The sequence below is a fragment of the Oncorhynchus keta genome, chromosome 35 (genome assembly GCF_023373465.1).
Source record: "Oncorhynchus keta strain PuntledgeMale-10-30-2019 chromosome 35, Oket_V2, whole genome shotgun sequence".
NCBI lineage: Eukaryota > Metazoa > Chordata > Actinopteri > Salmoniformes > Salmonidae > Oncorhynchus > Oncorhynchus keta.
Genome location: NC_068455.1, coordinates 4,760,851 through 4,785,811, shown reverse-complemented (window position 1 = coordinate 4,785,811; position 24,961 = coordinate 4,760,851). Strand labels below are relative to the sequence as shown.

At 47.6% G+C, this 24,961-nt stretch overlaps 1 protein-coding gene and 1 long non-coding RNA gene across 3 annotated transcripts in view; one reads left to right on the top strand and one right to left on the bottom strand.

Moving 5' to 3' along the window:
• The first annotated feature begins 3,327 nt into the window (after positions 1–3,327).
• Positions 3,328–4,572, top strand: LOC127915735 (uncharacterized). Of its 2 annotated transcripts, XR_008091881.1 has the most exons (4): positions 3,328–3,643; positions 3,707–3,832; positions 3,895–3,957; positions 4,452–4,572. It is a non-coding gene; the product is annotated as an uncharacterized LOC127915735 (long non-coding RNA). The 2 variants fall into 2 exon arrangements; XR_008091880.1 differs by lacking the exon at positions 3,895–3,957.
• Positions 4,573–4,640: 68 nt separating this feature from the next.
• The window catches only part of LOC127915728 (papilin-like), a gene marked incomplete at its 5' end in the record, with an annotated part of 58,306 nt that continues 37,985 nt past the window's right edge, over positions 4,641–24,961 (bottom strand). Inside the window, 8 exons of the mRNA XM_052496106.1 lie at positions 4,641–4,737; positions 4,982–6,091; positions 6,421–6,541; positions 14,961–15,036; positions 15,694–15,895; positions 21,412–21,492; positions 21,602–21,752; positions 23,279–23,455. Of these exons, the coding sequence (XP_052352066.1) occupies positions 5,901–6,091; positions 6,421–6,541; positions 14,961–15,036; positions 15,694–15,895; positions 21,412–21,492; positions 21,602–21,752; positions 23,279–23,455 (999 nt within the window). The remainder of the gene's footprint in view (positions 4,738–4,981; positions 6,092–6,420; positions 6,542–14,960; positions 15,037–15,693; positions 15,896–21,411; positions 21,493–21,601; positions 21,753–23,278; positions 23,456–24,961) is intronic.

Genomic DNA, 24,961 nt, shown 5'->3' with positions numbered 1-24,961 from the left:
GTTGACCCCAGACACCACTATATAACTCACCTGGACCAGCCCACGTTGATGTTGACCCCAGACACCACTATATACCTCACCTGGACCAGCCCATGTTGAACCCAGACACCACTATATACCTCACCTGGACCAGCCCACGTTGACCCCAGACACCACTATATAACTCACCTGGACCAGCCCATGCTGATGTTGACCCCAGACACCACTATATAACTCACCTGGACCAGCCCACGATGATGTTGACCCCAGACACCACTATATAACTCACCTGGACCAGCCCACGTTGACCCGAGACACCAAAAATAGATTTGTGTAGTGGTTTAAAAACAAGTTTTAATGACTCCAACCTAAGTGTATGTAAACTTCCGAATTCAGCTATACATAGAGTACAAAGTAATGTCTCTGCGGTATTTTTTAAAATTGTAGTTGGTGAGACACCATTGAGACTTGGGTCTGTGTCAACATGAACATAAAATAAATACAAGATTAATCAAAACAACCATCACTATACTATATATACAAAAGTACGTGGACCCCTTTCAAACTAGTGGATTTGGCTATTTCAGCCACACCCGTTGCTGACAGGTGTATAAAATCGAGCACACAGCCATGCAATCTCCATAGACAAACAGTAGAATGGCCCTTACTGAAGAGCTCAGTGACTTTCAACGTGGCACTGTCATAAGATGCCACTTTTCCAACAAGTCAGTTCGTCAAATTTCTGCCCTGTTAGAGCTGCCCCCCGGTCAACTGTAAGTGCTGTTATGGAAACGTCTAGGGGCAACAACGGCTCAGCCGCGAAGTGGTAGACCACACAAGCTCACAGAACGGGACCACCGAGTGCTGAAGCACGTAAAAATCATCTGTTCTCGGTTACAACACACAGATAGACATAGAGACAGACCAACACACAGACAGATATAGAGACAGACCAACACACAGATAGATAGAGACAGACCAACACAGAGATAAACATAGAGACAGACCAACACAGAGATAGACATAGAGACAGACCAACACAGAGATAGACATAGAGACAGACCAACACACAGATAGACAGAGAAAGACCAACACACAGATAGACAGAGAAAGACCAACACACAGATAGACATAGAGACAGACCAACACACAGATAGATAGAGACAGACCAACACAGAGATAAACATAGAGACAGACCAACACAGATATAGACATAGAGACAGACCAACACACAGATAGACAGAGAAAGACCAACACACAGATAGACATAGAGACAGACGAAACTACAGACAGACCAACACAGACAGACCAACACACAGACAGACCAACACACAGACAGATATACAGACAGACCAACACACAGATAGACAGACCAACACACAGACAGATATAGAGACAGGCCAACACACAGATAGACAGAGCAACACACAGACAGACCAACACACAGATAGACAGACCAACACACAGACAGATATAGAGACAGACCAACACACAGATAGACAGAGACAGACCAACACAGAGATAGACAGAGACAGACCAACACACAGATAGACAGAGAAAGACCAACACACAGATAGACATAGAGACAGACCAAACTACAGACAGACCAACACACACAGACTAACACACAGACAGACCAACACACAGATAGATATACAGACAAACCAACACACAGACAGATATAGAGACAGACCAACAAACAGACAGACCAACACACAGATAGACAGACCAACACACAGACAGATAAAGAGACAGACCAACACACAGACAGATATAGAGACAGACCAACAAACAGACAGACCAACACACAGACAGATATATAGAGACAGACCAACACACAGACAGATAGAGACAGACCAACACACAGATATATAGAGACAGACCAACACACAGACAGATAAAGAGACAGACCAACACACAGACAGATATAGACAGACCAACACACAGACAGATATACAGACAGACCAACACACAGACAGATATAGAGACAGACCAACACACAGACAGATACACAGACAGACCAACACACAGACAGATATACAGACAGACCAACACACAGATAGACAGACCAACACACAGACAGATATAGAGATAGACCAACACACAGACAGATACACAGACAGACCAACACACAGATAGACATACCAACACACAGACAGATATAGAGACAGACCAACACACAGACAGACCAACACACAGACAGATATACAGACAGACCAACACACAGATAGACAGACCAACACACAGATAGACAGACCAACACACAGACAGATATAGAGACAGACCAACACACAGACAGATATACAGACAGACCAACACACAGATAGACCAACACACAGATAGACAGACCAACACACAGACAGATAAAGAGACAGACCAACACACAGACAGATATACAGACAGACCAACACACAGACAGATATATAGACAGACCAACACACAGACAGATATAGAGACAGACCAACACACAGACAGATACACAGACAGACCAACACACAGATAGACATAGAGACAGACCAACACACAGACAGACCAACACACAGACAGATATACAGACAGACCAACACACAGATAGACAGACCAACACACAGACAGATATAGAGACAGGCCAACACACAGATAGACAGAGCAACACACAGACAGACCAACACACAGATAGACAGACCAACACACAGACAGATATAGAGACAGACCAACACACAGATAGACAGAGACAGACCAACACAGAGATAGACATAGAGACAGACCAAACTACAGACAGACCAACACACACAGACTAACACACAGACAGACCAACACACAGATAGACAGACCAACACACAGACAGATATACAGACAAACCAACACACAGACAGACCAACACACAGACAGATACACAGACAGACCAACACACAGACAGATACACAGACAGATACACAGACAGATATACAGACAGATACACAGACAGATATACAGACAGATAAAGGAAGAGCAGACTCTTTACTAGTTTAATGACATATTCGTTTTATTGAATGACACCAGAAAGTCACACAGACGTGGCGATGACCGATAACATGGACAGTAAATATCATTCATCTATGGGACAACAGATGGCACTGTCCAATATGGCCGCTGTCAGGTAAACAACATCTGGGATTATAGTCAAGATGAAAAGTTATAAAAGCTATAGGTCAAGCGTGTGTGTCGCTGTGTGAGAGAGGCATCTGTGGTAGCGCAGTGTGGCGATAGTGGGCTTGATATATACAGTATTTGCGTGTGTGTGTGTGTGTGTGTGTGTGTGTGTGTGTGTGTGTGTGTGTGTGTGTGTGTGTGTGTATGAAGTGAGCTCTAAAATTATTGGGACAGTGACACTTTGTTGTTGTTTTGGCTCTGTATTCCAGCACTTTGGATTTGAACCGATACAATGACTATGAGGCACAAATATCATAACCCCCCCTTGTAATGGTGAGAGGTTAGCATTACAATAACAGGGGAGGTTAGCATTTCATATCATACCCCTACGACATGCTAAACTCTCACCATTACAATAACAGGGGAGGTTAGCATTTCATATCATACCCCTACGACATGCTAAACTCTCACCATTACAATAACAGGGGAGGTTAGCATTTCATATCATACCCCTACGACATGCTAAACTCTCACCATTACAATAACAGGGGAGGTTAGCATTTCATATCACACCCCTACGACATGCTAAACTCTCACCATTACAATAACAGGGGAGGTTAGCATTTCATATCATACCCCTACGACATGCTAAACTCTCACCATTACAATAACAGGGGAGGTTAGCATTTCATATCATACCCCTACGACATGCTAAACTCTCACCATTACAATAACAGGGGAGGTTAGCATTTCATATCATACCCCTACGACATGCTAAACTCTCACCATTACAATAACAGGGAGGTTAGCATTTCATATCACACCCCTACGACATGCTAAACTCTCACCATTACAATAACAGGGGAGGTTAGCATTTCATATCGTACCCCTACGACATGCTAACCTCTCACCATTACAATAACAGGGAGGTTAGCATTTCATATCGTACCCCTACGACATGCTAACCTCTCACCATTACAATAACAGGGAGGTTAGCATTTCATATCATACCCCTACGACATGCTAACCTCTCACCATTACAATAACAGGGAGGTTAGCATTTCATATCATACCCCTACGACATGCTAACCTCTCACCATTACAATAACAGGAGGTTAGCATTTCATATCATACCCCTACGACATGCTAAACTCTCACCATTACAATAACAGGAGGTTAGCATTTCATATCATACCCTACGACATGCTAAACTCTCACCATTACAATAACAGGGGAGGTTAGCATTTCATATCACACCCCTACGACATGCTAAACTCTCACCATTACAATAACAGGGAGGTTAGCATTTCATATCATACCCCTACGACATGCTAAACTCTCACCATTACAATAACAGGGAGGTTAGCATTTCATATCATACCCCTACGACATGCTAAACTCTCACCATTACAATAACAGGGGAGGTTAGCATTTCATATCATACCCCTACGACATGCTAAACTCTCACCATTACAATAACAGGAGGTTAGCATTTCATATCACACCCCTACGACATGCTAAACTCTCACCATTACAATAACAGGGAGGTTAGCATTTCATATCGTACCCCTACGACATGCTAACCTCTCACCATTACAATAACAGGGGAGGTTAGCATTTCATATCGTACCCCTACGACATGCTAACCTCTCACCATTACAATAACAGGAGGTTAGCATTTCATATCATACCCTACGACATGCTAACCTCTCACCATTACAATAACAGGGGAGGTTAGCATTTCATATCATACCCTACGACATGCTAACCTCTCACCATTACAATAACAGGGAGGTTAGCATTTCATATCATACCCTACGACATGCTAACCTCTCACCATTACAATAACAGGAGGTTAGCATTTCATATCGCCCCCCTACGACATGCTAACCTCTCACCATTACAATAACAGGGGAGGTTAGCATTTCATATCGTACCTCTACGACATGCTAACCTCTCACCATTACAATAACAGGGGAGGTTAGCATTTCATATCATACCCCTACGACATGCTAACCTCTCACCATTACAATAACAGGGGAGGTTAGCATTTCATATCATACCCCTACGACATGCTAACCTCTCACCATTACAATAACAGGGGAGGTTATCATTTCATATCATACCCCTACGACATGCTAACCTCTCACCATTACAATGACAGGGGAGGTTAGCATTTCATATCATACCCCCAAGACATGCTAACCTCTCACCATTACAATAACAGGGGAGGTTAGCATTTCATATCATACCCCCAAGACATGCTAACCTCTCACCATTACAATGACAGGGGAGGTTAGCATTTCATATCGTACCCCTACGACACTATTACAATAACAGGGTGTGTGTGTGTGTGTGTGTGTGTGTGTGTGTGTGTGTGTGTGTGTGTGTCTTTGGTCCGTCGGATGTTGTTAAGCTTCTTTGTTTCTCACTGGCTCATCTCAGCTTCCTTCTCAGGGTTGAAGCGTCACCTAGCCAGGTGGCTGGCTGTGGGCGGGGCTGTGGGCGGGGCTGTGGGCGGGGCAGCGGGCGGGGGCAGCAGGGGTGGGCATGGCTAGACGCCCCTGGACGGTCCTCGGGTTCTTACCTCGCTGCAGGGTGGGTGTGCAGGACGCCGTAGGGGGCGGGGCGGCGGACATGGACTCTGGCCCGGTGGGCGTGGTCGGCAGCGCTGGTCCCCTGGCGCCCGCCGGTTGAGCCCCTTGAGCTGCCGCGCTGCACCGTCAAGACCTTGCTCACGTCCTGACCTGTTCCCGGCTGACTGGGTTGACTCAGCTGAATCGTCTGGATCGATTGGCTACTGGGTTGGCTCATCTGGTTGACCTGGGCACCGGGGCACGCCTTTGGCACTCGGCAATCGTCAGGAAGTTGTTGTTGTTGCCGTGGCAGCCGCCGTACCAGAAGTGGGAGCAGCTGGAGGCGGTGACGTCGTAGAAGTATCGGCCCGTCCAGCCACTGCAGGAGCCGGCCGCCTTGGGCAGAGAACAGGTGGTTCTGGGAACTACAGAGAAACAGGAAGACATGTCACACTTCTCTCCTTTTAGTCCATTAGAACATCAACCAATGAACATAAACAAAAGGTGGTACGAGAGAAGTGTAAAAAAGGTTTTTCGTGTTTTATACTGTATTAATATAATGTCGTATTCAAGGCACTGTCAGTCTTTCTATCGAGCAGAGATAATACACCCCTTCCTCACCACACCTATTCTCTCTTCCCTTCTCCCTCCTCCCCTCGTTCCCTTCTCCCTCCTCCCCTCGTTCCCTTCTCCCGCTCCCCTCCCACTCCTCTCATTCGCTCCCCCCCTCCTCCCATTCCCTCCCCTGTCCTACCGTTGTATGGTGGGTTGGGGCAGCCCTCTCCATTGGGACCTGCGGCTACGAACATACGGTCGAAACAGCACCCGTAGGTGGTCAGCCGACACTGGATACTGTTCTCAGCTGGAGGAGGAGCCTGGGAGGAGAGAGGAAGAGAGCGAGACAGTAAGAGCCAGTGAGAGAGAGACAGAGAGACAAAGAGAGAGAGACAGAGACAGAGAGAGACAGAGACAGAGAGAGAGAGACAGAGACAGAGAGAGAGACAGAGACAGAGAGAGAGAGACAGAGACAGAGAGAGAGACAGAGACAGAGAGAGAGAGACAGAGACAGAGAGAGAGAGACAGAGACAGAGAGACCCCTATCAGATTACAGCAAAATCACAGTCTACTTGAACAGAGCAATACTCAAATCATGAGGCATCAAAGCCAAAGGAACTGAATAATATTAAGAAATACTATAGATGGAAGGAAAGTAGTGTGGAAACCTACCAAAAACACAATTAGGCAACAACACATTCAATCCCTTTCAGACAACTTCCTGGACAAAACATTTCACTGTAATAATGAAGGTGTAAACTTGGTAGTAGAAAACCTAAACCGTATATTTGACCTCTCAGCATCCCTAATCAATCTAGAAATGTCAAGCAAATGAACAACAATGACAAATGGTTTGATGAAGAATGCAAAAACCTAAGAACGAAATTGAGAAACCTATCCAACCAAAAACAGAGACCCAGAAAACATGAGCCTACACTATGGTCAGTCACTAAAACAATACAGAAATATACAATACGGAAGAAGAAGTACGTCAGAAATCAGCTCAATGTAATTGAAGAATCCATAGAATCAAACAACTTCTGGGACAATTGAAACACACTAAACTAGAGGTCAACTAGAGGTCAACTAGAGGTCAACTAGAGGTCAACTGAATATGATTTTTTTTAGTGGCGATACCGATAATCGGACGATTTTTACATGTACAGTTGAAGTCGGATTTTATTTTATTTTATTTCACCTTTATTTAACCAGATAGACTAGTTGAGAACACCTTTATTTAACCAGGGAGACTAGTTGAGAACACCTTTATTTAACCAGGTAGGCTAGTTGAGAACACCTTTATTTAACCAGGTAGGCCAGTTGAGAACACCTTTATTTAACCAGGTAGGCAAGTTGAGAACAAGTTCTCATTTGCAACTGCGACCTGGCCAAGATAAAGCATAGCAGTGTGAACAGACAACACAGAGTTACACATGGAGTAAACAATTAACAAGTCAATAACACAGTAGAAAAAAAGGGAGTCTATATACATTGTGTGCAAAAGGCATGAGGAGGTAGGCGAATAATTACAATTTTGCAGATTAACACTGGAGTGATAAATGATCAGATGGTCATGTACAGGTAGAGATATTTGTGCAAAAGAGCAGAAAAGTAAATGAATAAAAACAGTATGGGGATGAGGTAGGTGAAAATGGGTGGGCTATTTACCGATAGACTATGTACAGCTGCAGCGATCGGTTAGCTGCTCAGATAGCAGATGTTTGAAGTTGGTGAGGGAGATAAAAGTCTCCAACTTCAGCGATTTTTGCAATTCGTTCCAGTCACAGGCAGCAGAGAACTGGAACGAAAGGCGGCCAAATGAGGTGTTTGCTTTAGGGATGATCAGTGAGATACACCTGCTGGAGCGCGTGCTGAGATAAGGCGGAGCTTTACCTAGCATGGACTTGTAGATGACCTGGAGCCAGTGGGTCTGGCGACGAATATGTAGCGAGGGCCAGCCGACTAGAGCATACAGGTCGCAGTGGTGGGTGGTATAAGGTGCTTTAGTGACAAAACGGATGGCACTGTGATAAACTGCATCCAGACTTTGCTTTGATAAAAGCGTCTGTAAAGACTGTCCAGTTTGCTGAAAGCTATTTTGTAGATAAGATTACAAATGCTTAGGTTGGAGTAATTAAAACTTGTTTTTCAACCACTCTACAAATGTCTTGACAAGTCGGTTAGGACATCTACTTTGTGCTAAATCCTACAATGTGATTTTCTGGATTTTTTTCTCATTTTGTCTGTCATAGTTGAAGTGTACCTATGATGAAAATTACAGGCCTCTCATTTTTTAAGGGAGAACTTGCACAACTGGTGGCTGACTAAATAATGTTTTGCCCCACTGTACTTCTGTGTATTGATCTGTCTGGGTTGGCGCCCCCCTGGGTTGTGCCGTGGCGGAGATCTTTGTGGGCTATACTCAGCCTTGTCTCAGGATGGTAAGTTGGTGGTTGAAGATATCCCTCTAGTGGTGTGGGGTCTGTGCTTTGGAAAAGTGGGTGGGGTTATATCCTTCCTGTTTGGCCCTGTCCGGGGGTATCATCGGATGGGGCCACAGTGTTTCCTGACCCCTCCTGTCTCAGCCTCCAGTATTTATGCTGCAGTAGTTCATGTATCGGGGGGCTAGGGTCAGTTTGTTATATCTGGAGTATTTGTCCTGACTTGTCCGGTGTTTAAGTATGCTCTCTCTAATTCTCTCTTTCTCTCTTTCTTTCTCTCTCTCGGAGGACCTGAGCCCTAGGACCATGCCTCAGGACTACCTGGCCTGATGGCTCCTTGCTGTCCCCAGTCCACCTGGCCGTGCTGCTGCTTCAGTTTCAACAGTTTCAACTGTTCTGCCTGCGGCTATAGAACCCTGACCTGTTTACCGGACCTGCTGTTTTCAACTCTCAGCAGGAGCGGTAGAGATACTGTCAATGAATGATCGGCTATGAAAAGCCAACTGACATTTACTCCTGAGGTGCTGACTTGCTGCACCCTCAACAACCACTGTGATTATTATTATTTGACCCTGCTGGGCATTTATGAACATTTGAACATCTTGGCCATGTTCTGTTATAATCTCCACCCGGCACAGCCAGAAGAGGACTGGCCACCCCTCATAGCCTGGTTCCTCTCTAGGTTTCTTCCTAGGATTTGGCCTTTCTAGGGAGTTTTTCCTAGCCACTGTGCTTCTACACCTGCATTGCTTGCTGTTTGGGGTTTTAGGCTGGGTTTCTGTACAGAAGGGCTTTATAAATAAATTTGATTTGATGTTGATTTTAAGAAAGGTATTGATGTTTATGGTTAGGTACATTCGTGTAACGATTGTGCTTTTTTGCGAGTGCTTTTGTTAAATCATCCCCGTTTGGTGATAAATTAACAGGCACCGCATTGATTATATGCAACGCAGAACAAGCTAGTTAAACTAGTAATATCATCCACCATGTGTAGTTAACTAGTGATTATGTGAAGATTGATTGTTTTTTATAAGATAAGCTCAGTTGGTAGAGCATGGCGCTTGTAACGCCAGGGTAGTGGGTTCGATCCCGGGACCACCCATACGTAGAATGTATGCACACATGACTGTAAGTCGCTTTGGATAAAAGCGTCTGCTAAATGGCATATATTATTATTATTATTATTAACTCACCTTGGAGAGAGAGGGAGAGAGAGAGAGAGAGAGAGAGAGAGAGACATAAGGTTTTGATAGAGAGAGAGAGAGAGAGAGAGAGAGAGAGAGAGAGAGAGAGAGAGAGAGAGAGAGAGAGAGAGAGAGAGAGAGAGAGAGAGAGAGAGCGAGCGAGCGGGACATGAGGTTTTGATAGAGAGGGGTTATAGGATTGAGATGAGCTCAGAGAGGAGGTTATAGGATAGAGAGGGGCTCAGAGAGAAGGTTATAGGATAGAGAGGGGCTCAGAGCGGAGGTTATATGATAGAGAGGCGCTCCGAGAGGAGGTTATAGGATAGAGAGGGGCTCCGAGAGGAGGTTATAGGATAGACAGGGGCTCAGAGAGGAGGTTATAGGATAGAGAGAGGCTCAGAGAGAAGGTTATAGGATAGAGAGGGGCTCAGAGAGGAGGTTATATGATAGAGAGAGGCTCAGAGAGAAGGTTATAGGATAGAGAGGGGCTCAGAGAGGAGGTTATAGGATAGAGAGGGGCTCAGAGAGGAGGTTATAGGATAGAGAGGGGCTCAGAGAGGAGGTTATAGGATAGAGAGGGGCTCAGAGAGATTATAGACAGAGAGAGGGGCTCAGAGCGGAGGTTATATGATAGAGAGGCGCTCCGAGAGGAGGTTATAGGATAGAGAGGGGCTCCGAGAGGAGGTTATAGGATAGACAGGGGCTCAGAGAGGAGGTTATAGGATAGAGAGAGGCTCAGAGAGAAGGTTATAGGATAGAGAGGGGCTCAGAGAGGAGGTTATATGATAGAGAGAGGCTCAGAGAGAAGGTTATAGGATAGAGAGGGGCTCCGAGAGGAGGTTATAGGATAGAGAGGGGCTCAGAGAGGAGGTTATAGGATAGAGAGAGGCTCAGAGAGGAGGTTATAGGATAGAGAGGGGCTCAGAGAGGAGGTTATATGATAGAGAGGGGCTCAGAGAGGAGGTTATATGATAGAGATGGGCTCAGAGAGGAGGTTATAGGATAGAGAGGGGCTCAGAGAGGAGGTTATAGGATAGAGAGGGGCTCAGAGAGGAGGTTATAGGATAGAGAGGGGCTCAGAGAGGAGGTTATATGATAGAGAGGGGCTCAGAGAGGAGGTTATAGGATAGAGAGGGGCTCAGAGAGGAGGTTATAGGATAGAGAGGGGCTCCGAGAGGAGGTTATAGGATAGAGAGGGGCTCAGAGAGGAGATTATAGGATAGAGAGGGGCTCAGAGAGGAGGTTATAGGATAGAGAGGGGCTCAGAGAGGAGGTTATAGGATAGAGAGGGGCTCAGAGAGGAGGTTATAGGATAGAGAGGGGCTCAGAGAGGAGGTTATAGGATAGAGAGTGGCTCGGAGAGGAGGTTATAGGGTAGAGAGGGGCTCAGAGAGGAGGTTATAGGATAGAGAGGGGCTCAGAGAGGAGGTTATAGGATAGAGAGGGGCTCAGAGAGGAGGTTATAGGATAGAGAGGGGCTCAGAGAGGAGGTTATATGGAGGCTAGAGGATGGGGCTCAGAGAGGAGGTTATAGGATAGAGAGGGGTTCAGAGAGGAGGTTATAGGATAGAGAGGGGCTCAGAGAGGAGGTTATAGGATAGAGAGGGGCTCAGAGAGGAGGTTATAGGATAGAGAGAGGCTCCGAGAGGAGGTTATAGGATAGAGAGGGGCTCAGAGAGGAGGTTATAGGATAGAGAGGGGCTCAGAGAGGAGGTTATATGATAGAGAGGGGCTCAGAGAGGAGGTTATATGATAGAGAGGGGCTCAGAGAGGAGGTTATAGGATAGAGAGGGGCTCAGAGAGGAGGTTATAGGATAGAGAGGGGCTCCGAGAGGAGGTTATAGGATAGAGAGGGGCTCAGAGAGGAGGTTATAGGATAGAGAGGGGCTCAGAGAGGAGGTTATAGGATAGAGAGGGGCTCAGAGAGGAGGTTATAGGATAGAGAGGGGCTCAGAGAGGAGGTTATAGGATAGAGAGTGGCTCGGAGAGGAGGTTATAGGGTAGAGAGGGGCTCAGAGAGGAGGTTATAGGATAGAGAGGGGCCAGAGAGGAGGTTATAGGATAGAGAGGGCTCAGAGAGGAGGTTATAGGACAGAGAGGGGCTCAGAGAGGAGGTTATATGACAGAGTGGGGCTCAGAGAGGAGGTTATAGGATAGAGAGGGGCTCAGAGAGGAGGTTATAGGATAGAGAGGCTCAGAGAGGAGGTTATAGGATAGAGAGGGGCTCAGAGAGGAGGTTATAGGATAGAGAGGGGCTCAGAGAGGAGGTTATAGGATAGAGAGGGGCTCAGAGAGGAGGTTATAGGATAGAGAGGGGCTCAGAGAGGAGGTTATAGGATAGAGAGGCTCAGAGAGGAGGTTATAGGATAGAGAGGGGCTCAGAGAGGAGGTTATAGGATAGAGAGGGGCTCAGAGAGGAGGTTATATGATAGAGAGGGGCTCAGAGTGGAGGTTATATGATAGAGAGGGGCTCAGAGAGGAGGTTATAGGATAGAGAGGGGCTCCGAGAGGAGGTTATAGGATAGAGAGGGGCTCCGAGAGGAGGTTATAGGATAGAGAGGGGCTCAGAGAGGAGGTTATAGGATAGAGAGGGGCTCAGAGAGGAGATTATAGGATAGAGAGGGGCTCAGAGAGGAGGTTATAGGATAGAGAGGGGCTCAGAGAGGAGGTTATAGGATAGAGAGGGGCTCAGAGAGGAGGTTATAGGATAGATAGGGGCTCAGAGAGGAGGTTATAGGATAGAGAGGGGCTCAGAGAGGAGGTTATAGGATAGAGAGGGGCTCAGAGAGGAGGTTATAGGATAGAGAGGGGCTCAGAGAGGAGGTTATAGGATAGAGAGGGGCTCAGAGAGGAGGTTATAGGATAGAGAGGGGCTCAGAGAGGAGGTTATAGGATAGAGAGGGGCTCAGAGAGGAGGTTATAGGATAGAGAGGGGCTCAGAGAGGAGGTTATAGGATAGAGAGGGGCTCAGAGAGGAGGTTATAGGATAGAGAGGGGCTCAGAGAGGAGGTTATAGGATAGAGAGGGGCTCAGAGAGGAGGTTATAGGATAGAGAGGGCTCAGAGAGGAGGTTATATGATAGAGAGGGGCCCAGAGAGGAGGTTATAGGATAGAGAGGGGCTCAGAGAGGAGGTTATAGGATAGAGAGGGGCTCAGAGAGGAGGTTATATGATAGAGAGGGGCTCAGAGAGGAGGTTATATGATAGAGAGGGGCTCCGAGAGGAGGTTATAGGATAGAGAGGGGCTCCGAGAGGAGGTTATAGGATAGAGAGGGGCTCCGAGAGGAGGTTATAGCATAGAGAGGGGTTCCGAGAGGAGATTATAGGATAGAGAGGGGCTCAGAGAGGAGGTTATAGGATAGAGAGGGGCTCAGAGAGGAGGTTATAGGATAGAGAGGGGCTCAGAGAGGAGGTTATAGGATAGAGAGGGGCTCAGAGAGGAGGTTATAGGATAGAGAGGGGCTCAGAGAGGTTATAGGATAGAGAGGGGCTCAGAGAGGTTATAGGATAGAGAGGGGCTCAGAGAGGAGGTTATAGGATAGAGAGGGGCTCAGAGAGGAGGTTATAGGATAGAGAGGGGCTCAGAGAGGAGGTTATAGGATAGAGAGGGGCTCAGAGAGGAGGTTATAGGATAGAGAGGGGCTCAGAGAGGAGGTTATATGATAGAGAGGGGCTCAGAGAGGAGGTTATATGATAGAGAGGGGCTCAGAGAGGAGGTTATAGGATAGAGAGGGGCTCAGAGAGGAGGTTATAGGATAGAGAGGGGCTCAGAGAGGAGGTTATAGGATAGAGAGGGGCTCAGAGAGGAGGTTATAGGATAGAGAGAGGATCCGAGAGGAGGTTATAGGATAGAGAGGGGCTCAGAGAGGAGGTTATAGGATAGAGAGGGGCTCAGAGAGGAGGTTATAGGATAGAGAGGGGCCCAGAGAGGAGGTTATAGGATAGAGAGAGGCTCAGGGGGAGGAGGTTATAGGATAGAGAGGGGCTCAGAGAGGAGGTTATAGGATAGAGAGAGGCTCCGAGAGGAGGTTATAGGATAGAGAGGGGCTCAGAGAGGAGGTTATAGGATAGAGAGGGGCCCAGAGAGGAGGTTATAGGATAGAGAGGGGCTCAGAGAGGAGGTTATAGGATAGAGAGGGCCTCAGAGAGGAGGTTATAGGATAGAGAGGGGCTCAGAGAGGAGGTTATAGGATAGAGAGAGGGGCTCAGAGAGGAGGTTATAGGATAGAGAGGGGCTCAGAGAGGAGGTTATAGGATAGAGAGGGGCTCAGAGAGGAGGTTATAGGATAGAGAGGGGCTCAGAGAGGAGGTTATAGGATAGAGAGAGGCTCCGAGAGGAGGTTATAGGATAGAGAGGGGCTCAGAGAGGAGGTTATAGGATAGAGAGGGGCTCAGAGAGGAGGTTATAGGATAGAGAGGGGCTCAGAGAGGAGGTTATAGGATAGAGAGGGGCTCAGAGAGGAGGTTATAGGATAGAGAGGGGCTCAGAGAGGAGGTTATAGGATAGAGAGGGGCTCAGAGAGGAGGTTATAGGATAGAGAGGGGCTCAGAGAGGAGGTTATAGGATAGAGAGAGGCTCAGAGAGGAGGTTATATGATAGAGAGGGGCTCAGAGAGGAGGTTATAGGATAGAGAGGGGCTCAGAGAGGAGGTTATAGGATAGAGAGGGGCTTAGAGAGGAGGTTATAGGATAGAGAGGGGCTCAGAGAGGAGGTTATAGGATAGAGAGGGGCTCAGAGAGGAGGTTATAGGATAGAGAGCGGCTCAGAGAGGAGGTTATAGGATAGAGAGAGGCTCAGAGAGGAGGTTATAGGATAGAGAGGGGCTCAGAGAGGAGGTTATAGGATAGAGAGGGGCTCAGAGAGGAGGTTATAGGATAGAGAGGGGCTTAGAGAGGAGGTTATAGGATAGAGAGGGGCTCAGAGAGGAGGTTATAGGATAGAGAGGGGCTCAGAGAGGAGGTTATAGGATAGAGAGGGGCTCAGAGAGGAGGTTATAGGATAGAGAGAGGCTGAGAGAGGAGGTTATAGGATAGAGAGAGGCTCAGAGAGGAGGTTATAGGATAGAGAGGGGCTCAGAGAGGAGGTTATAGGATAGAGGAAGTACAGGTCCTTACTTGAGGAACATATTCCAGACAGTCTTCCCTGTTGGGCCTCTGTGATACAGTCACACCATCCCTGCAACATCCATACCTGGGGGATTTAGTCAGACAGAGAGGGGGGGATTTAGTCAGACAGACAGAGAGAGAGAGGGAGGGATTTAGTCAGACAGTCAGAGAGGGAGGGAGGGATTTAGTCAGACAGACAGAGAGGGAGGGATTTAGTCAGACAGACAGAGAGGGGGGGATTTAGTCAGACAGATAGGGATTTAGTAAGACAGAGAGGGATTTAGTCAGACAGACAGAGAGGGAGGGATTTAGTCAGTCAGAGAGGGATTTAGTAAGACAGAGAGGGATTTAGTCAGACAGACAGGGGGGGGGGGATTTAGTCAGACAGACAGACAGACAGACAGAGAGGGAGGGAGGGATTTAGTCAGTCAGACAAAGGGGGAGGGATTTAGTCAGACAGAGGGGGATTTAGTCAGACAGAGAGGGATTTAGTCAGACAGACAGAGCGGGGGGGATTTAGTCAGACAGACAGGGAGGGAGGGATTTAGTCAGTCAGACAGAGAGAGAGAGAGGGAGGGAGAGTTTGAGCAGAGAACCGTGCCCAAGCCCATGTTAAAAATACCACTGATCTGTGACCAAAATGTATGTAGGCTTGTACGGTAGACCCCATACAGACAACAACTTGCTGGTGGTGCTGAGGGTAGTCTGGACAGAGCTGTGTGTGTGTGTGTGTGTGGTCTACCTGGTGGTTGTGCAGAAAGCCTGCTCGGGGCGTGGAGCCCAGCGGGACACCTGTGGGCAGCCTAGACCCCCTGCCCCCCCAGCTGCCGTGGCGCCGTCTGGGCAGCAGCCGTAGTAGGACTGGCTACAGTGTTGGGCCGGCCCGAAGCCGTGAGGGTGGTACACTGTGCTGGTCTGGGGGTCAACACTGTCTGGTCTGTGGACTGACAGAAACATGGGATTACATGGGGACCTTGGTGAGAGTAGGAGAAGGAAGAACGGTCAATGGAAGGAGAACTGCTGTCAGGGAGTACAGCTCACACAGGGATCAGAGGTCAGGGGTCAGGGTAGAACACACCAATGGAAGGAGAGCTGCTGTCAGAGAGTACAGCTCACACAGGGGTCAGGGTAGAACACGTCAATGGAAGGAGAACTGCTGTCAGAGAGTACAGCTCACACAGGGGTCAGGGGTCAGGGTAGAACACGTCAATGGAAGGAGAACTGCTGTCAGCGAGTACAGCTCACACAGGGGTCAGGGGTTAAGGGTTAGGGGTCAGGGTAGAACATGTCAATGGAAGGAGAGCTGCTGTCAGAGAGTACAGCTCACACAGGGGTCAGGGGTCAGGGTTCAGGGTAGAACACGTCAATGGAAGGAGAACTGCTGTCAGAGAGTACAGCTCACACAGGGGTCAGGGGTTAAGGGTTAGGGGTCAGGGTAGAACACGTCAATGGAAGGAGAGCTGCTGTCAGAAAGTACAGCTCACACAGGGGTCAGGGGTTAAGGGTTAGGGTAGAACATGTCAATGGAAGGAGAGCTGCTGTCAGAGTTAAACATCAGAGAGTACAGCTCACATAGGGGTCAGGGATCAGAGGTCAGGGGTCAGGGTAGAACATGTCAATGGAAGGAGAACTGCTGTCAGAGAGTACAGCTCACACAGGGGTCAGGGGTTAAGGGTTAGGGGTCAGGGTAGAAAGAGACTGGATCACAGTAATGACTACTGTTAGTAGAACCACAGTGAGAGAACACACAGCATGGACAAACTATCAACAGCACAGCAACATGATGACAGATCACACAGAGAACTAGTCACATAGAGAACACACAGCATGGACATACTATCAACAGCACAGCAACATGATGACAGATCACACAGAGAACTAGTCACATAGAGAACACACAGCATGGACATACTATCAACAGCACAGCAACATGATGACAGATCACACAGAGAACTAGTCACATAGAGAACACACAGCATGGACATACTATCAACAGCACAGCAACATGATGACAGATCACACAGAGAACTAGTCACATAGAGAACACACAGCATGGACATACTATCAACAGCACAGCAACATGATGACAGATCACACAGAGAACTAGTCACATAGAGAACACACAGCATGGACATACTATCAACAGCACAGCAACATGATGACAGATCACACAGAGAACTAGTCACATAGAGAACACACAGCATGGACATACTATCAACAGCACAGCAACATGATGACAGATCACACAGAGAACTAGTCACATAGAGAACACACAGCATGGACATACTATCAACAGCACAGCAACATGATGACAGATCACACAGAGAACTAGTCACATAGAGAACACACAGCATGGACATACTATCAACAGCACAGCAACATGATGACAGATCACACAGAGAACTAGTCACATAGAGAACACACAGCATGGACATACTATCAACAGCACAGCAACATGATGACAGATCACACAGAGAACTAGTCACATAGAGAACACACAGCATGGACATACTATCAACAGCACAGCAACATGATGACAGATCACACAGAGAACTAGTCACATAGAGAACACACAGCATGGACATACTATCAACAGCACAGCAACATGATGACAGATCACACAGAGAACTAGTCACATAGAGAACACACAGCATGGACATACTATCAACAGCACAGCAACATGATGACAGATCACACAGAGAACTAGTCACATAGAGAACACACAGCATGGACATACTATCAACAGCACAGCAACATGATGACAGATCACACAGAGAACTAGTCACATAGAGAACACACAGCATGGACATACTATCAACAGCACAGCAACATGATGACAGATCACACAGAGAACTAGTCACATAGAGAAGAGACACAGCATGGACATACTATCAACAGCACAGCAACATGATGACAGATCACACAGAGAACTAGTCACATAGAGAACACACAGCATGGACATACTATCAACAGCACAGCAACATGATGACAGATCACACAGAGAACTAGTCACATAGAGAACACACAGCATGGACATACTATCAACAGCACAGCAACATGATGACAGATCACACAGAGAACTAGTCACATAGAGAACACACAGCATGGACATACTATCAACAGCACAGCAACATGATGACAGATCACACAGAGAACTAGTCACATAGAGAACACACAGCATGGACATACTATCAACAGCACAGCAACATGATGACAGATCACACAGAGAACTAGTCACATAGAGAACACACAGCATGGACATACTATCAACAGCACAGCAACATGATGACAGATCACACAGAGAACTAGTCACATAGAGAACACACAGCATGGACATACTATCAACAGCACAGCAACATGATGACAGATCACACAGAGAACTAGTCACATAGAGAACACACAGCATGGACATACTATCAACAGCACAGCAACATGATGACAGATCACACAGAGAACTAGTCACATAGAGAACACACAGCATGGACATACTATCAACAGCACAGCAACATGATGACAGATCACACAGAGAACTAGTCACATAGAGAACACACAGCATGGACATACTATCAACAGCACAGCAACATGATGACAGATCACACAGAGAACTAGTCACATAGAGAACACACAGGAGATACCTGGATGAAAGTCAAGGACAAGGACAATTTGACTTGGACAGATAGACAGATGAATGAAAGTCAAGGACAAGTTGACTCGGACAGATAGACAGATAAATTAAAGGACAAGGACAAGTTGACTCGGACAGATAGACAGATGGATGAAAGGACAAGTTGACTTGGACAGATAGACAGATGAATGAAAGACAAGGACAAGTTGACTTGGACAGATAGACAGATGGATGAAAGGACAAGGACAAGTTGACTTGGACAGATAGACAGATGGATGAAAGGACAAGGACAAGTTTACTTGGACAGATAGACAGATGAATGAAAGGACAAGTTGACTCGGACAGATAGACAGATGAATGAAAGGACAAGGACAAGTTGACTTGGACAGATGAATGAAAGGACAAGACAATGGACAGATAGACAGATGGATGAAAGGACAAGTTGACTTGGACAGATAGACAGATGGATGAAAGGACAAGGACAAGTTGACTTGGACAGATAGACAGATGAATGAAAGGACAAGGACAAGTTGACTTGGACAGATAGACAGATGGATGAAAGGACAAGGACAAGTTGACTTGGACAGATAGACAGATGAATGAAAGGACAAGGACAAGTTGACTTGGACAGATAGACAGATGGATGAAAGGACAAGTTGACTTGGACAGATAGACAGATGAATGAAAGGACAAGGACAAGTTGACTTGGACAGATAGACAGATGAATGAAAGGACAAGTTGACTTGGACAGATAGACAGATGAATGAAAGGACAAGACAAGTTGAATGAAAGACAGAGGATGAAAGGACAAGGACTTGGACAGATGGATGAAAGGACAGGACAAGTGGACTTGGACAGATAGACAGATGGATGAAAGGACAAGGACAAGTTTACTTGGACAGATAGACAGATGAATGAAAGGACAAGTTGACTTGGACAGATAGACAGATGAATGAAAGGACAGAATGAAAGGACAAGGACAAGTTGACTTGGACAGATAGACAGATGAATGAAAGGACAAGTTGACTTGGACAGATAGACAGATGAATGAAAGGACAAGGACAAGTTGACTTGGACAGATAGACAGATGAATGAAAGGACAAGTTGACTTGGACAGATAAGACAGATGAATGAAAGGACAAGGACAAGTTGACTTGGACAGATAGACAGATGGATGAAATGACAAGGACAAGTTGACTTGGACAGATAAGAAATGAATGAGTCAGGACAAGTTGACTTGGCAGATGGACAGATGAATGACAAGGACAAGTTGACTTGGACAGATAAGACAGATGTGTTGTCATGTCAAGGACAAGTTGACTGGGACAGATAGACAGATGAATGAAAGGACAAGTTCGCTTGGACAGATAAGACAGATGGAGACAGGACAATTGACTTGGACAGATAGTAGACTGAATGGGGACAAGGACAAGAGATTGAGACAGACACACAGAGAATGACAGGACAAGTTCTCGGACAGATAGACAGATGAATGAAAGACAGGGCTGTTGTTGCAGATAGACCAATGAATGAAAGGGGGTTTGGACAGGACAGATGGACGTTCCAAGGACAAGTTCTCTCTCTGTCAGAACACATGAATGAAAGGACTCAGGCAGACCTGACTTGGACAGCAGCTCTTAGATGAATGAAAGGACAAGGACAAGTTGACGGACAGGAGATGAATGAAAGGACAAGGGAAAGTTGACTTGGACAGATAGACAGATGGATGAAAGGACAAGGACGAGTTGACTTGGACAGATAGACAGATGGATGAAAGGACAAGGACAAGTTGACTTGGACAGATAGACAGATGGATGAAAGGACAAGGACAAGTTGACTTGGACAGATAGACAAATGGATGAAAGGACAAGGACAAGTTGACTTGGACAGATAGACAGATGAATGAAAGGACAAGTTGACTTGGACAGATAGACGATGGGATGAAAGGACAAGGACAAGTTGACTTGGACAGATAGACAGATGAATGAAAGGACAAGGACAAGTTGACTTGGACAGATAGACAGATGAATGAAAGGACAAGGACAAGTTGACTTGGACAGATAAGACAGATGAATGAAAGGACAAGGACAAGTTTACTTGGACAGCAAGACAGATGAATGAAAGGACAAGTTGACTCGGACAGATAGACAGATGAATGAAAGGACAAGGACAAGTTTACTTGGACAGATAGACAGATGAATGAAAGGACAAGTTGACTCGGACAGATAGACAGATGGATGAAAGGACAAGTTGACTCGGACAGATAGACAGATGGATGAAAGGACAAGTTGACTTGGACAGATAGACAGATGGATGAAAGGACTGGACAGAGAGACTTGAACAGATAGACGAATGGATGAAAGGACAGGACAAGTTGACTTGGACAGATAGACAGATGGATGAAAGGACAAGGACAAGTTGTTGGACAGATAGACAAATGGATGAAAGGACAAGGACAAGTTGACTTGGACAGATAGACAAATGAATGAAAGGACAAGGACAAGTTGACTTGGACAGATAGACAGATGGATGAAAGGACAAGGACAAGTTGACTTGGACAGATAGACAGATGGATGAAAGGACAAGGACAAGTTGACTTGGACAGATAGACAGATGGATGAAAGGACAAGGACAAGGACAAGTTGACTTGGACAGATAGACAGATGAATGAAAGGACAAGGACAAGTTGACTTGGACAGATGGATGAAAGGACAAGGACAAGTTGACTTGGACAGATAGACAGATGGATGAAAGGACAAGGACAAGTTGACTTGGACAGATAGACAGATGAATGAAAGGACAAGTTACAGAAGGATGAAAGAATGAGTCAGCTACCTGTGGCGTGGTCTGGCATGTAGGGAGTGAATCCATACTGTGTGTTGTCATGTCCTCTGGGATCCTGCATACTGGGGGTCGCTGGACAGAGAGATGGAGACAGGCATAAATATATAGCCAGCTATAGTAGACTGGGGGTCACTGGACAGAGAGATGGAGACACACACACAGAGAGACAGCATGTTCTCACCTTGTGGGTGGTAGCAGGGCTGTGTGTTGCAGGTCTCCAATGTGAGGGGTTTGGGGACAGAGTTACAACGTTCCACTGGGTACAGGTTCCTCTCTCTGTCAGAACACATCACCTGGCGCTCACGCAGACCTGACTCACAGCTCTTAGAGCACTGGAGACGGGAGAGGAGGAGAGGAGACGGGAGAGGAGGAGAGGAGACGGAAGAGGAGGAGAGTAGGAGAGTAGGAGAGGAGGAGAGGAGGAGGAGGAGAGTAGGAGAGGAGACGGAAGGGGAGGAGAGGAGAGGAGGAGAGGAGAGGGGAGGAGATGGGAGAGGAGATGGGAGAGAGGAGAGAGGGAGAGGAGAGAAAGAGGAGGAGAGGAGAGGAGAGGAAGAGGGAGGAGAGGAGGGAGGAGAGGAGGAGAGGAGGAGAGGAGGTAGGAGAGAGGAGACGGAAGAGGAGGGAGGAGAGAGAGGAGACGGAGGAGAGGAGGAGAGGAGAGGAGATTTGGAGAGGAGGAGAGGGAGAGGAGAGGAGATGGGAGAGGAGGAGAGGAGGGAGGAGACGGAAGAGGAGGAGGAGGAGAGGAGAGAGGAGAGGAGAGGAGGAGAGGAGGAGGAGAGGAGAAGGAGAGGAGGAGGAGAGTAGGAGAGAGGAGGAGAGGGGAGGATAGGAGGAGAAGAGGAGGAGGAGAGGAGGAGGAGAGGAGGAGAGGGAGGAGGAGGAGAGGAGGAGAAGAGGAGAGGAGGAGGATGGGGAAGAGTAGGTAGGAAGAGGGGAGGAGGAGATGTGGAAGAGGGAGCAGGAGGAGTAGGGTAGGAGGAGGGGAGGAGGAGAGGAGAGGAGGAGGAGGAGGGAGGAGGAGGGAGGAGGGAGGAGAGGGAGCAGGTTAGAGTAGGGTAGGAGGAGAGGGAGGAGGGGAAGAGGGAGAGGAGGAGGAGTAGGGTAGGAGGAGGTGGGAAGAGGGAAAGGGGTAGCAGGTTAGGAGTAGGGTAGGAGGAGGGGAAGAGAGGAGGAGAGGAGGAGGGGAAGAGGGTAGCAGGTTAGGAGTAGGGTAGGAGGAGGGAGGAGGGGAAGAGGGTAGCAGGTTAGGAGTAGGGTAGGAGGAGGGGAGGAGGGAAGAGGGTAGCAGGTTAGGAGTAGGGTAGGAGGAGGAGGGGAGGAGGGGAAGAGGGAAGAGGGTAGCAGGTTAGGAGTAGGGTAGGAGGAGGGGAGAGGAGGAGGGAGGAGGAGGGGAAGAGGGTAGCAGGTTAGGAGTAGGGTAGGAGGAGGGGAGAGAGGAGGAGAGGAGGAGGGGAAGAGGGTAGCAGGTTAGGAGTAGGGTAGGAGGAGGGAGGAGAGGTTAGGAGAGGGAGGAGAGGGTAGGAGTAGGTTAGGAGTAGGGTAGGGGAGGGAGGAGTAGGGGAGGGAAGGGGGTAGCAGGTTAGGAGTAGGGTAGGAGTAGGGTAGGAGTAGGGAAGGGGTAGGTTAGGAGTAGGGTAGGAGGAGGGGAGGAGGAGGGGAAGAGGGTAGCAGGTTAGGAGTAGGGTAGGAGGGGAAGAGAGGAGGAGAGGAGGGGAGGAGAGGAATGATGTAAGTGTTTAAGCATGCGTGTATGCATGTATAGCGTGTATGTATGTGTGTGTCTGAGCTTGAGCGTGTGTTAACTGTGTGTGTATGTGTTTGTAACGTCTGTCTGTCAGTCTGGGCCACTCACCAGTCCCCAGTCTCCAACGTGCCAGCTGACAGCCAGTAGGCATGCGGGCATGGAGCAGGGCTGGGCGGCTACTGGGCGGAGTGAGGCGGAGCAGGAGGTGTCTGCTAGCTGGACTGATGCTTCTCCTACACACATCACCTCTCTGGACTGATCCCCTGTCCCACATGTTACTGAACACTGCAGAGTAACACACCACAGTTAGACTGAACCCGGATAGAGAACCAGTCAGACTGAACCCGGATAGAGAACCAGTTAGACTGAACCCGGATAGAGAACCAGTCAGACTGAACCCGGATAGAGAACCAGTCAGACTGAACCCGGATAGAGAACCAGTCAGACTGAACCCGGATAGAGAACCAGTTAGACTGAACCCGGATAGAGAACCAGTCAGACTGAACCCGGATAGAGAACCAGTCAGACTGAACCCGGATAGAGAACCAGTTAGACTGAACCCGGATAGAGAACCAGTTAGACTGAACCCGGATAGAGAACCAGTTAGACTGAACCCGGATAGAGAACCAGTTAGACTGAACCCGGATAGAGAACCAGTCAGACTGAACCCGGATAGAGAACCAGTCAGACTGAACCCGGATAGAGAACCAGTTAGACTGAACCCGGATAGAGAACCAGTCAGACTGAACCCGGATAGAGAACCAGTCAGACTGAACCGGATAGAGAACCAGTCAGACTGAACCGGATAGAGAACCAGTCAGACTGAACCGGATAGAGAACCAGTTAGACTGAACCCGGATAGAGAACCAGTCAGACTGAACCCGGATAGAGAACCAGTCAGACTGAACCCGGATAGAGAACCAGTCAGACTGAACCTGGCAGAGAACCAGTCAGTCTGAACCGGATAGAGAACCAGTCAGACTGAACCCGGATAGAGAACCAGTTAGACTGAACCCGGATAGAGAACCAGTTAGACTGAACCCGGATAGAGAACCAGTCAGACTGAACACGGATAGAGAACCAGTCAGACTGAACCCGGATAGAGAACCAGTCAGACTGAACCCGGATAGAGAACCAGTCAGACTGAACACGGCAGAGAACCAGTCAGACTGAACCTGGCAGAGAACCAGTCAGTCTGAACACGGATAGAGAACCAGTCAGACTGAACCCGGATAGAGAACCAGTTAGACTGAACCCGGATAGAGAACCAGTCAGACTGAACACGGATAGAGAACCAGTCAGACTGAACCCGGATAGAGAACCAGTCAGACTGAACCCGGATAGAGAACCAGTTAGACTGAACCCGGACAGAGAACCAGTTAGACTGAACCCGGATAGAGAACCAGTCAGACTGAACCTGGCAGAGAACCAGTCAGACTGAACCCGGATAGAGAACCAGTCAGTCTGAACACGGATAGAGAACCAGTCAGTCTGAACACGGATAGAGAACCAGTCAGTCTGAACACGGATAGAGAACCAGTCAGTCTGAACACGGATAGAGAACCAGTCAGTCTGAACACGGCAGAGAACCAGTCAGTCTGAACACGGTAGAGAACCAGTCAGACTGAACCCGGATAGAGAACCAGTCAGTCTGAACCCGGATAGAGAACCAGTCAGTCTGAACACGGCAGAGAACCAGTCAGTCTGAACACGGATAGAGAACCAGTCAGTCTGAACACGGATAGAGAACCAGTCAGACTGAACCCGGATAGAGAACCAGTCAGTCTGAAC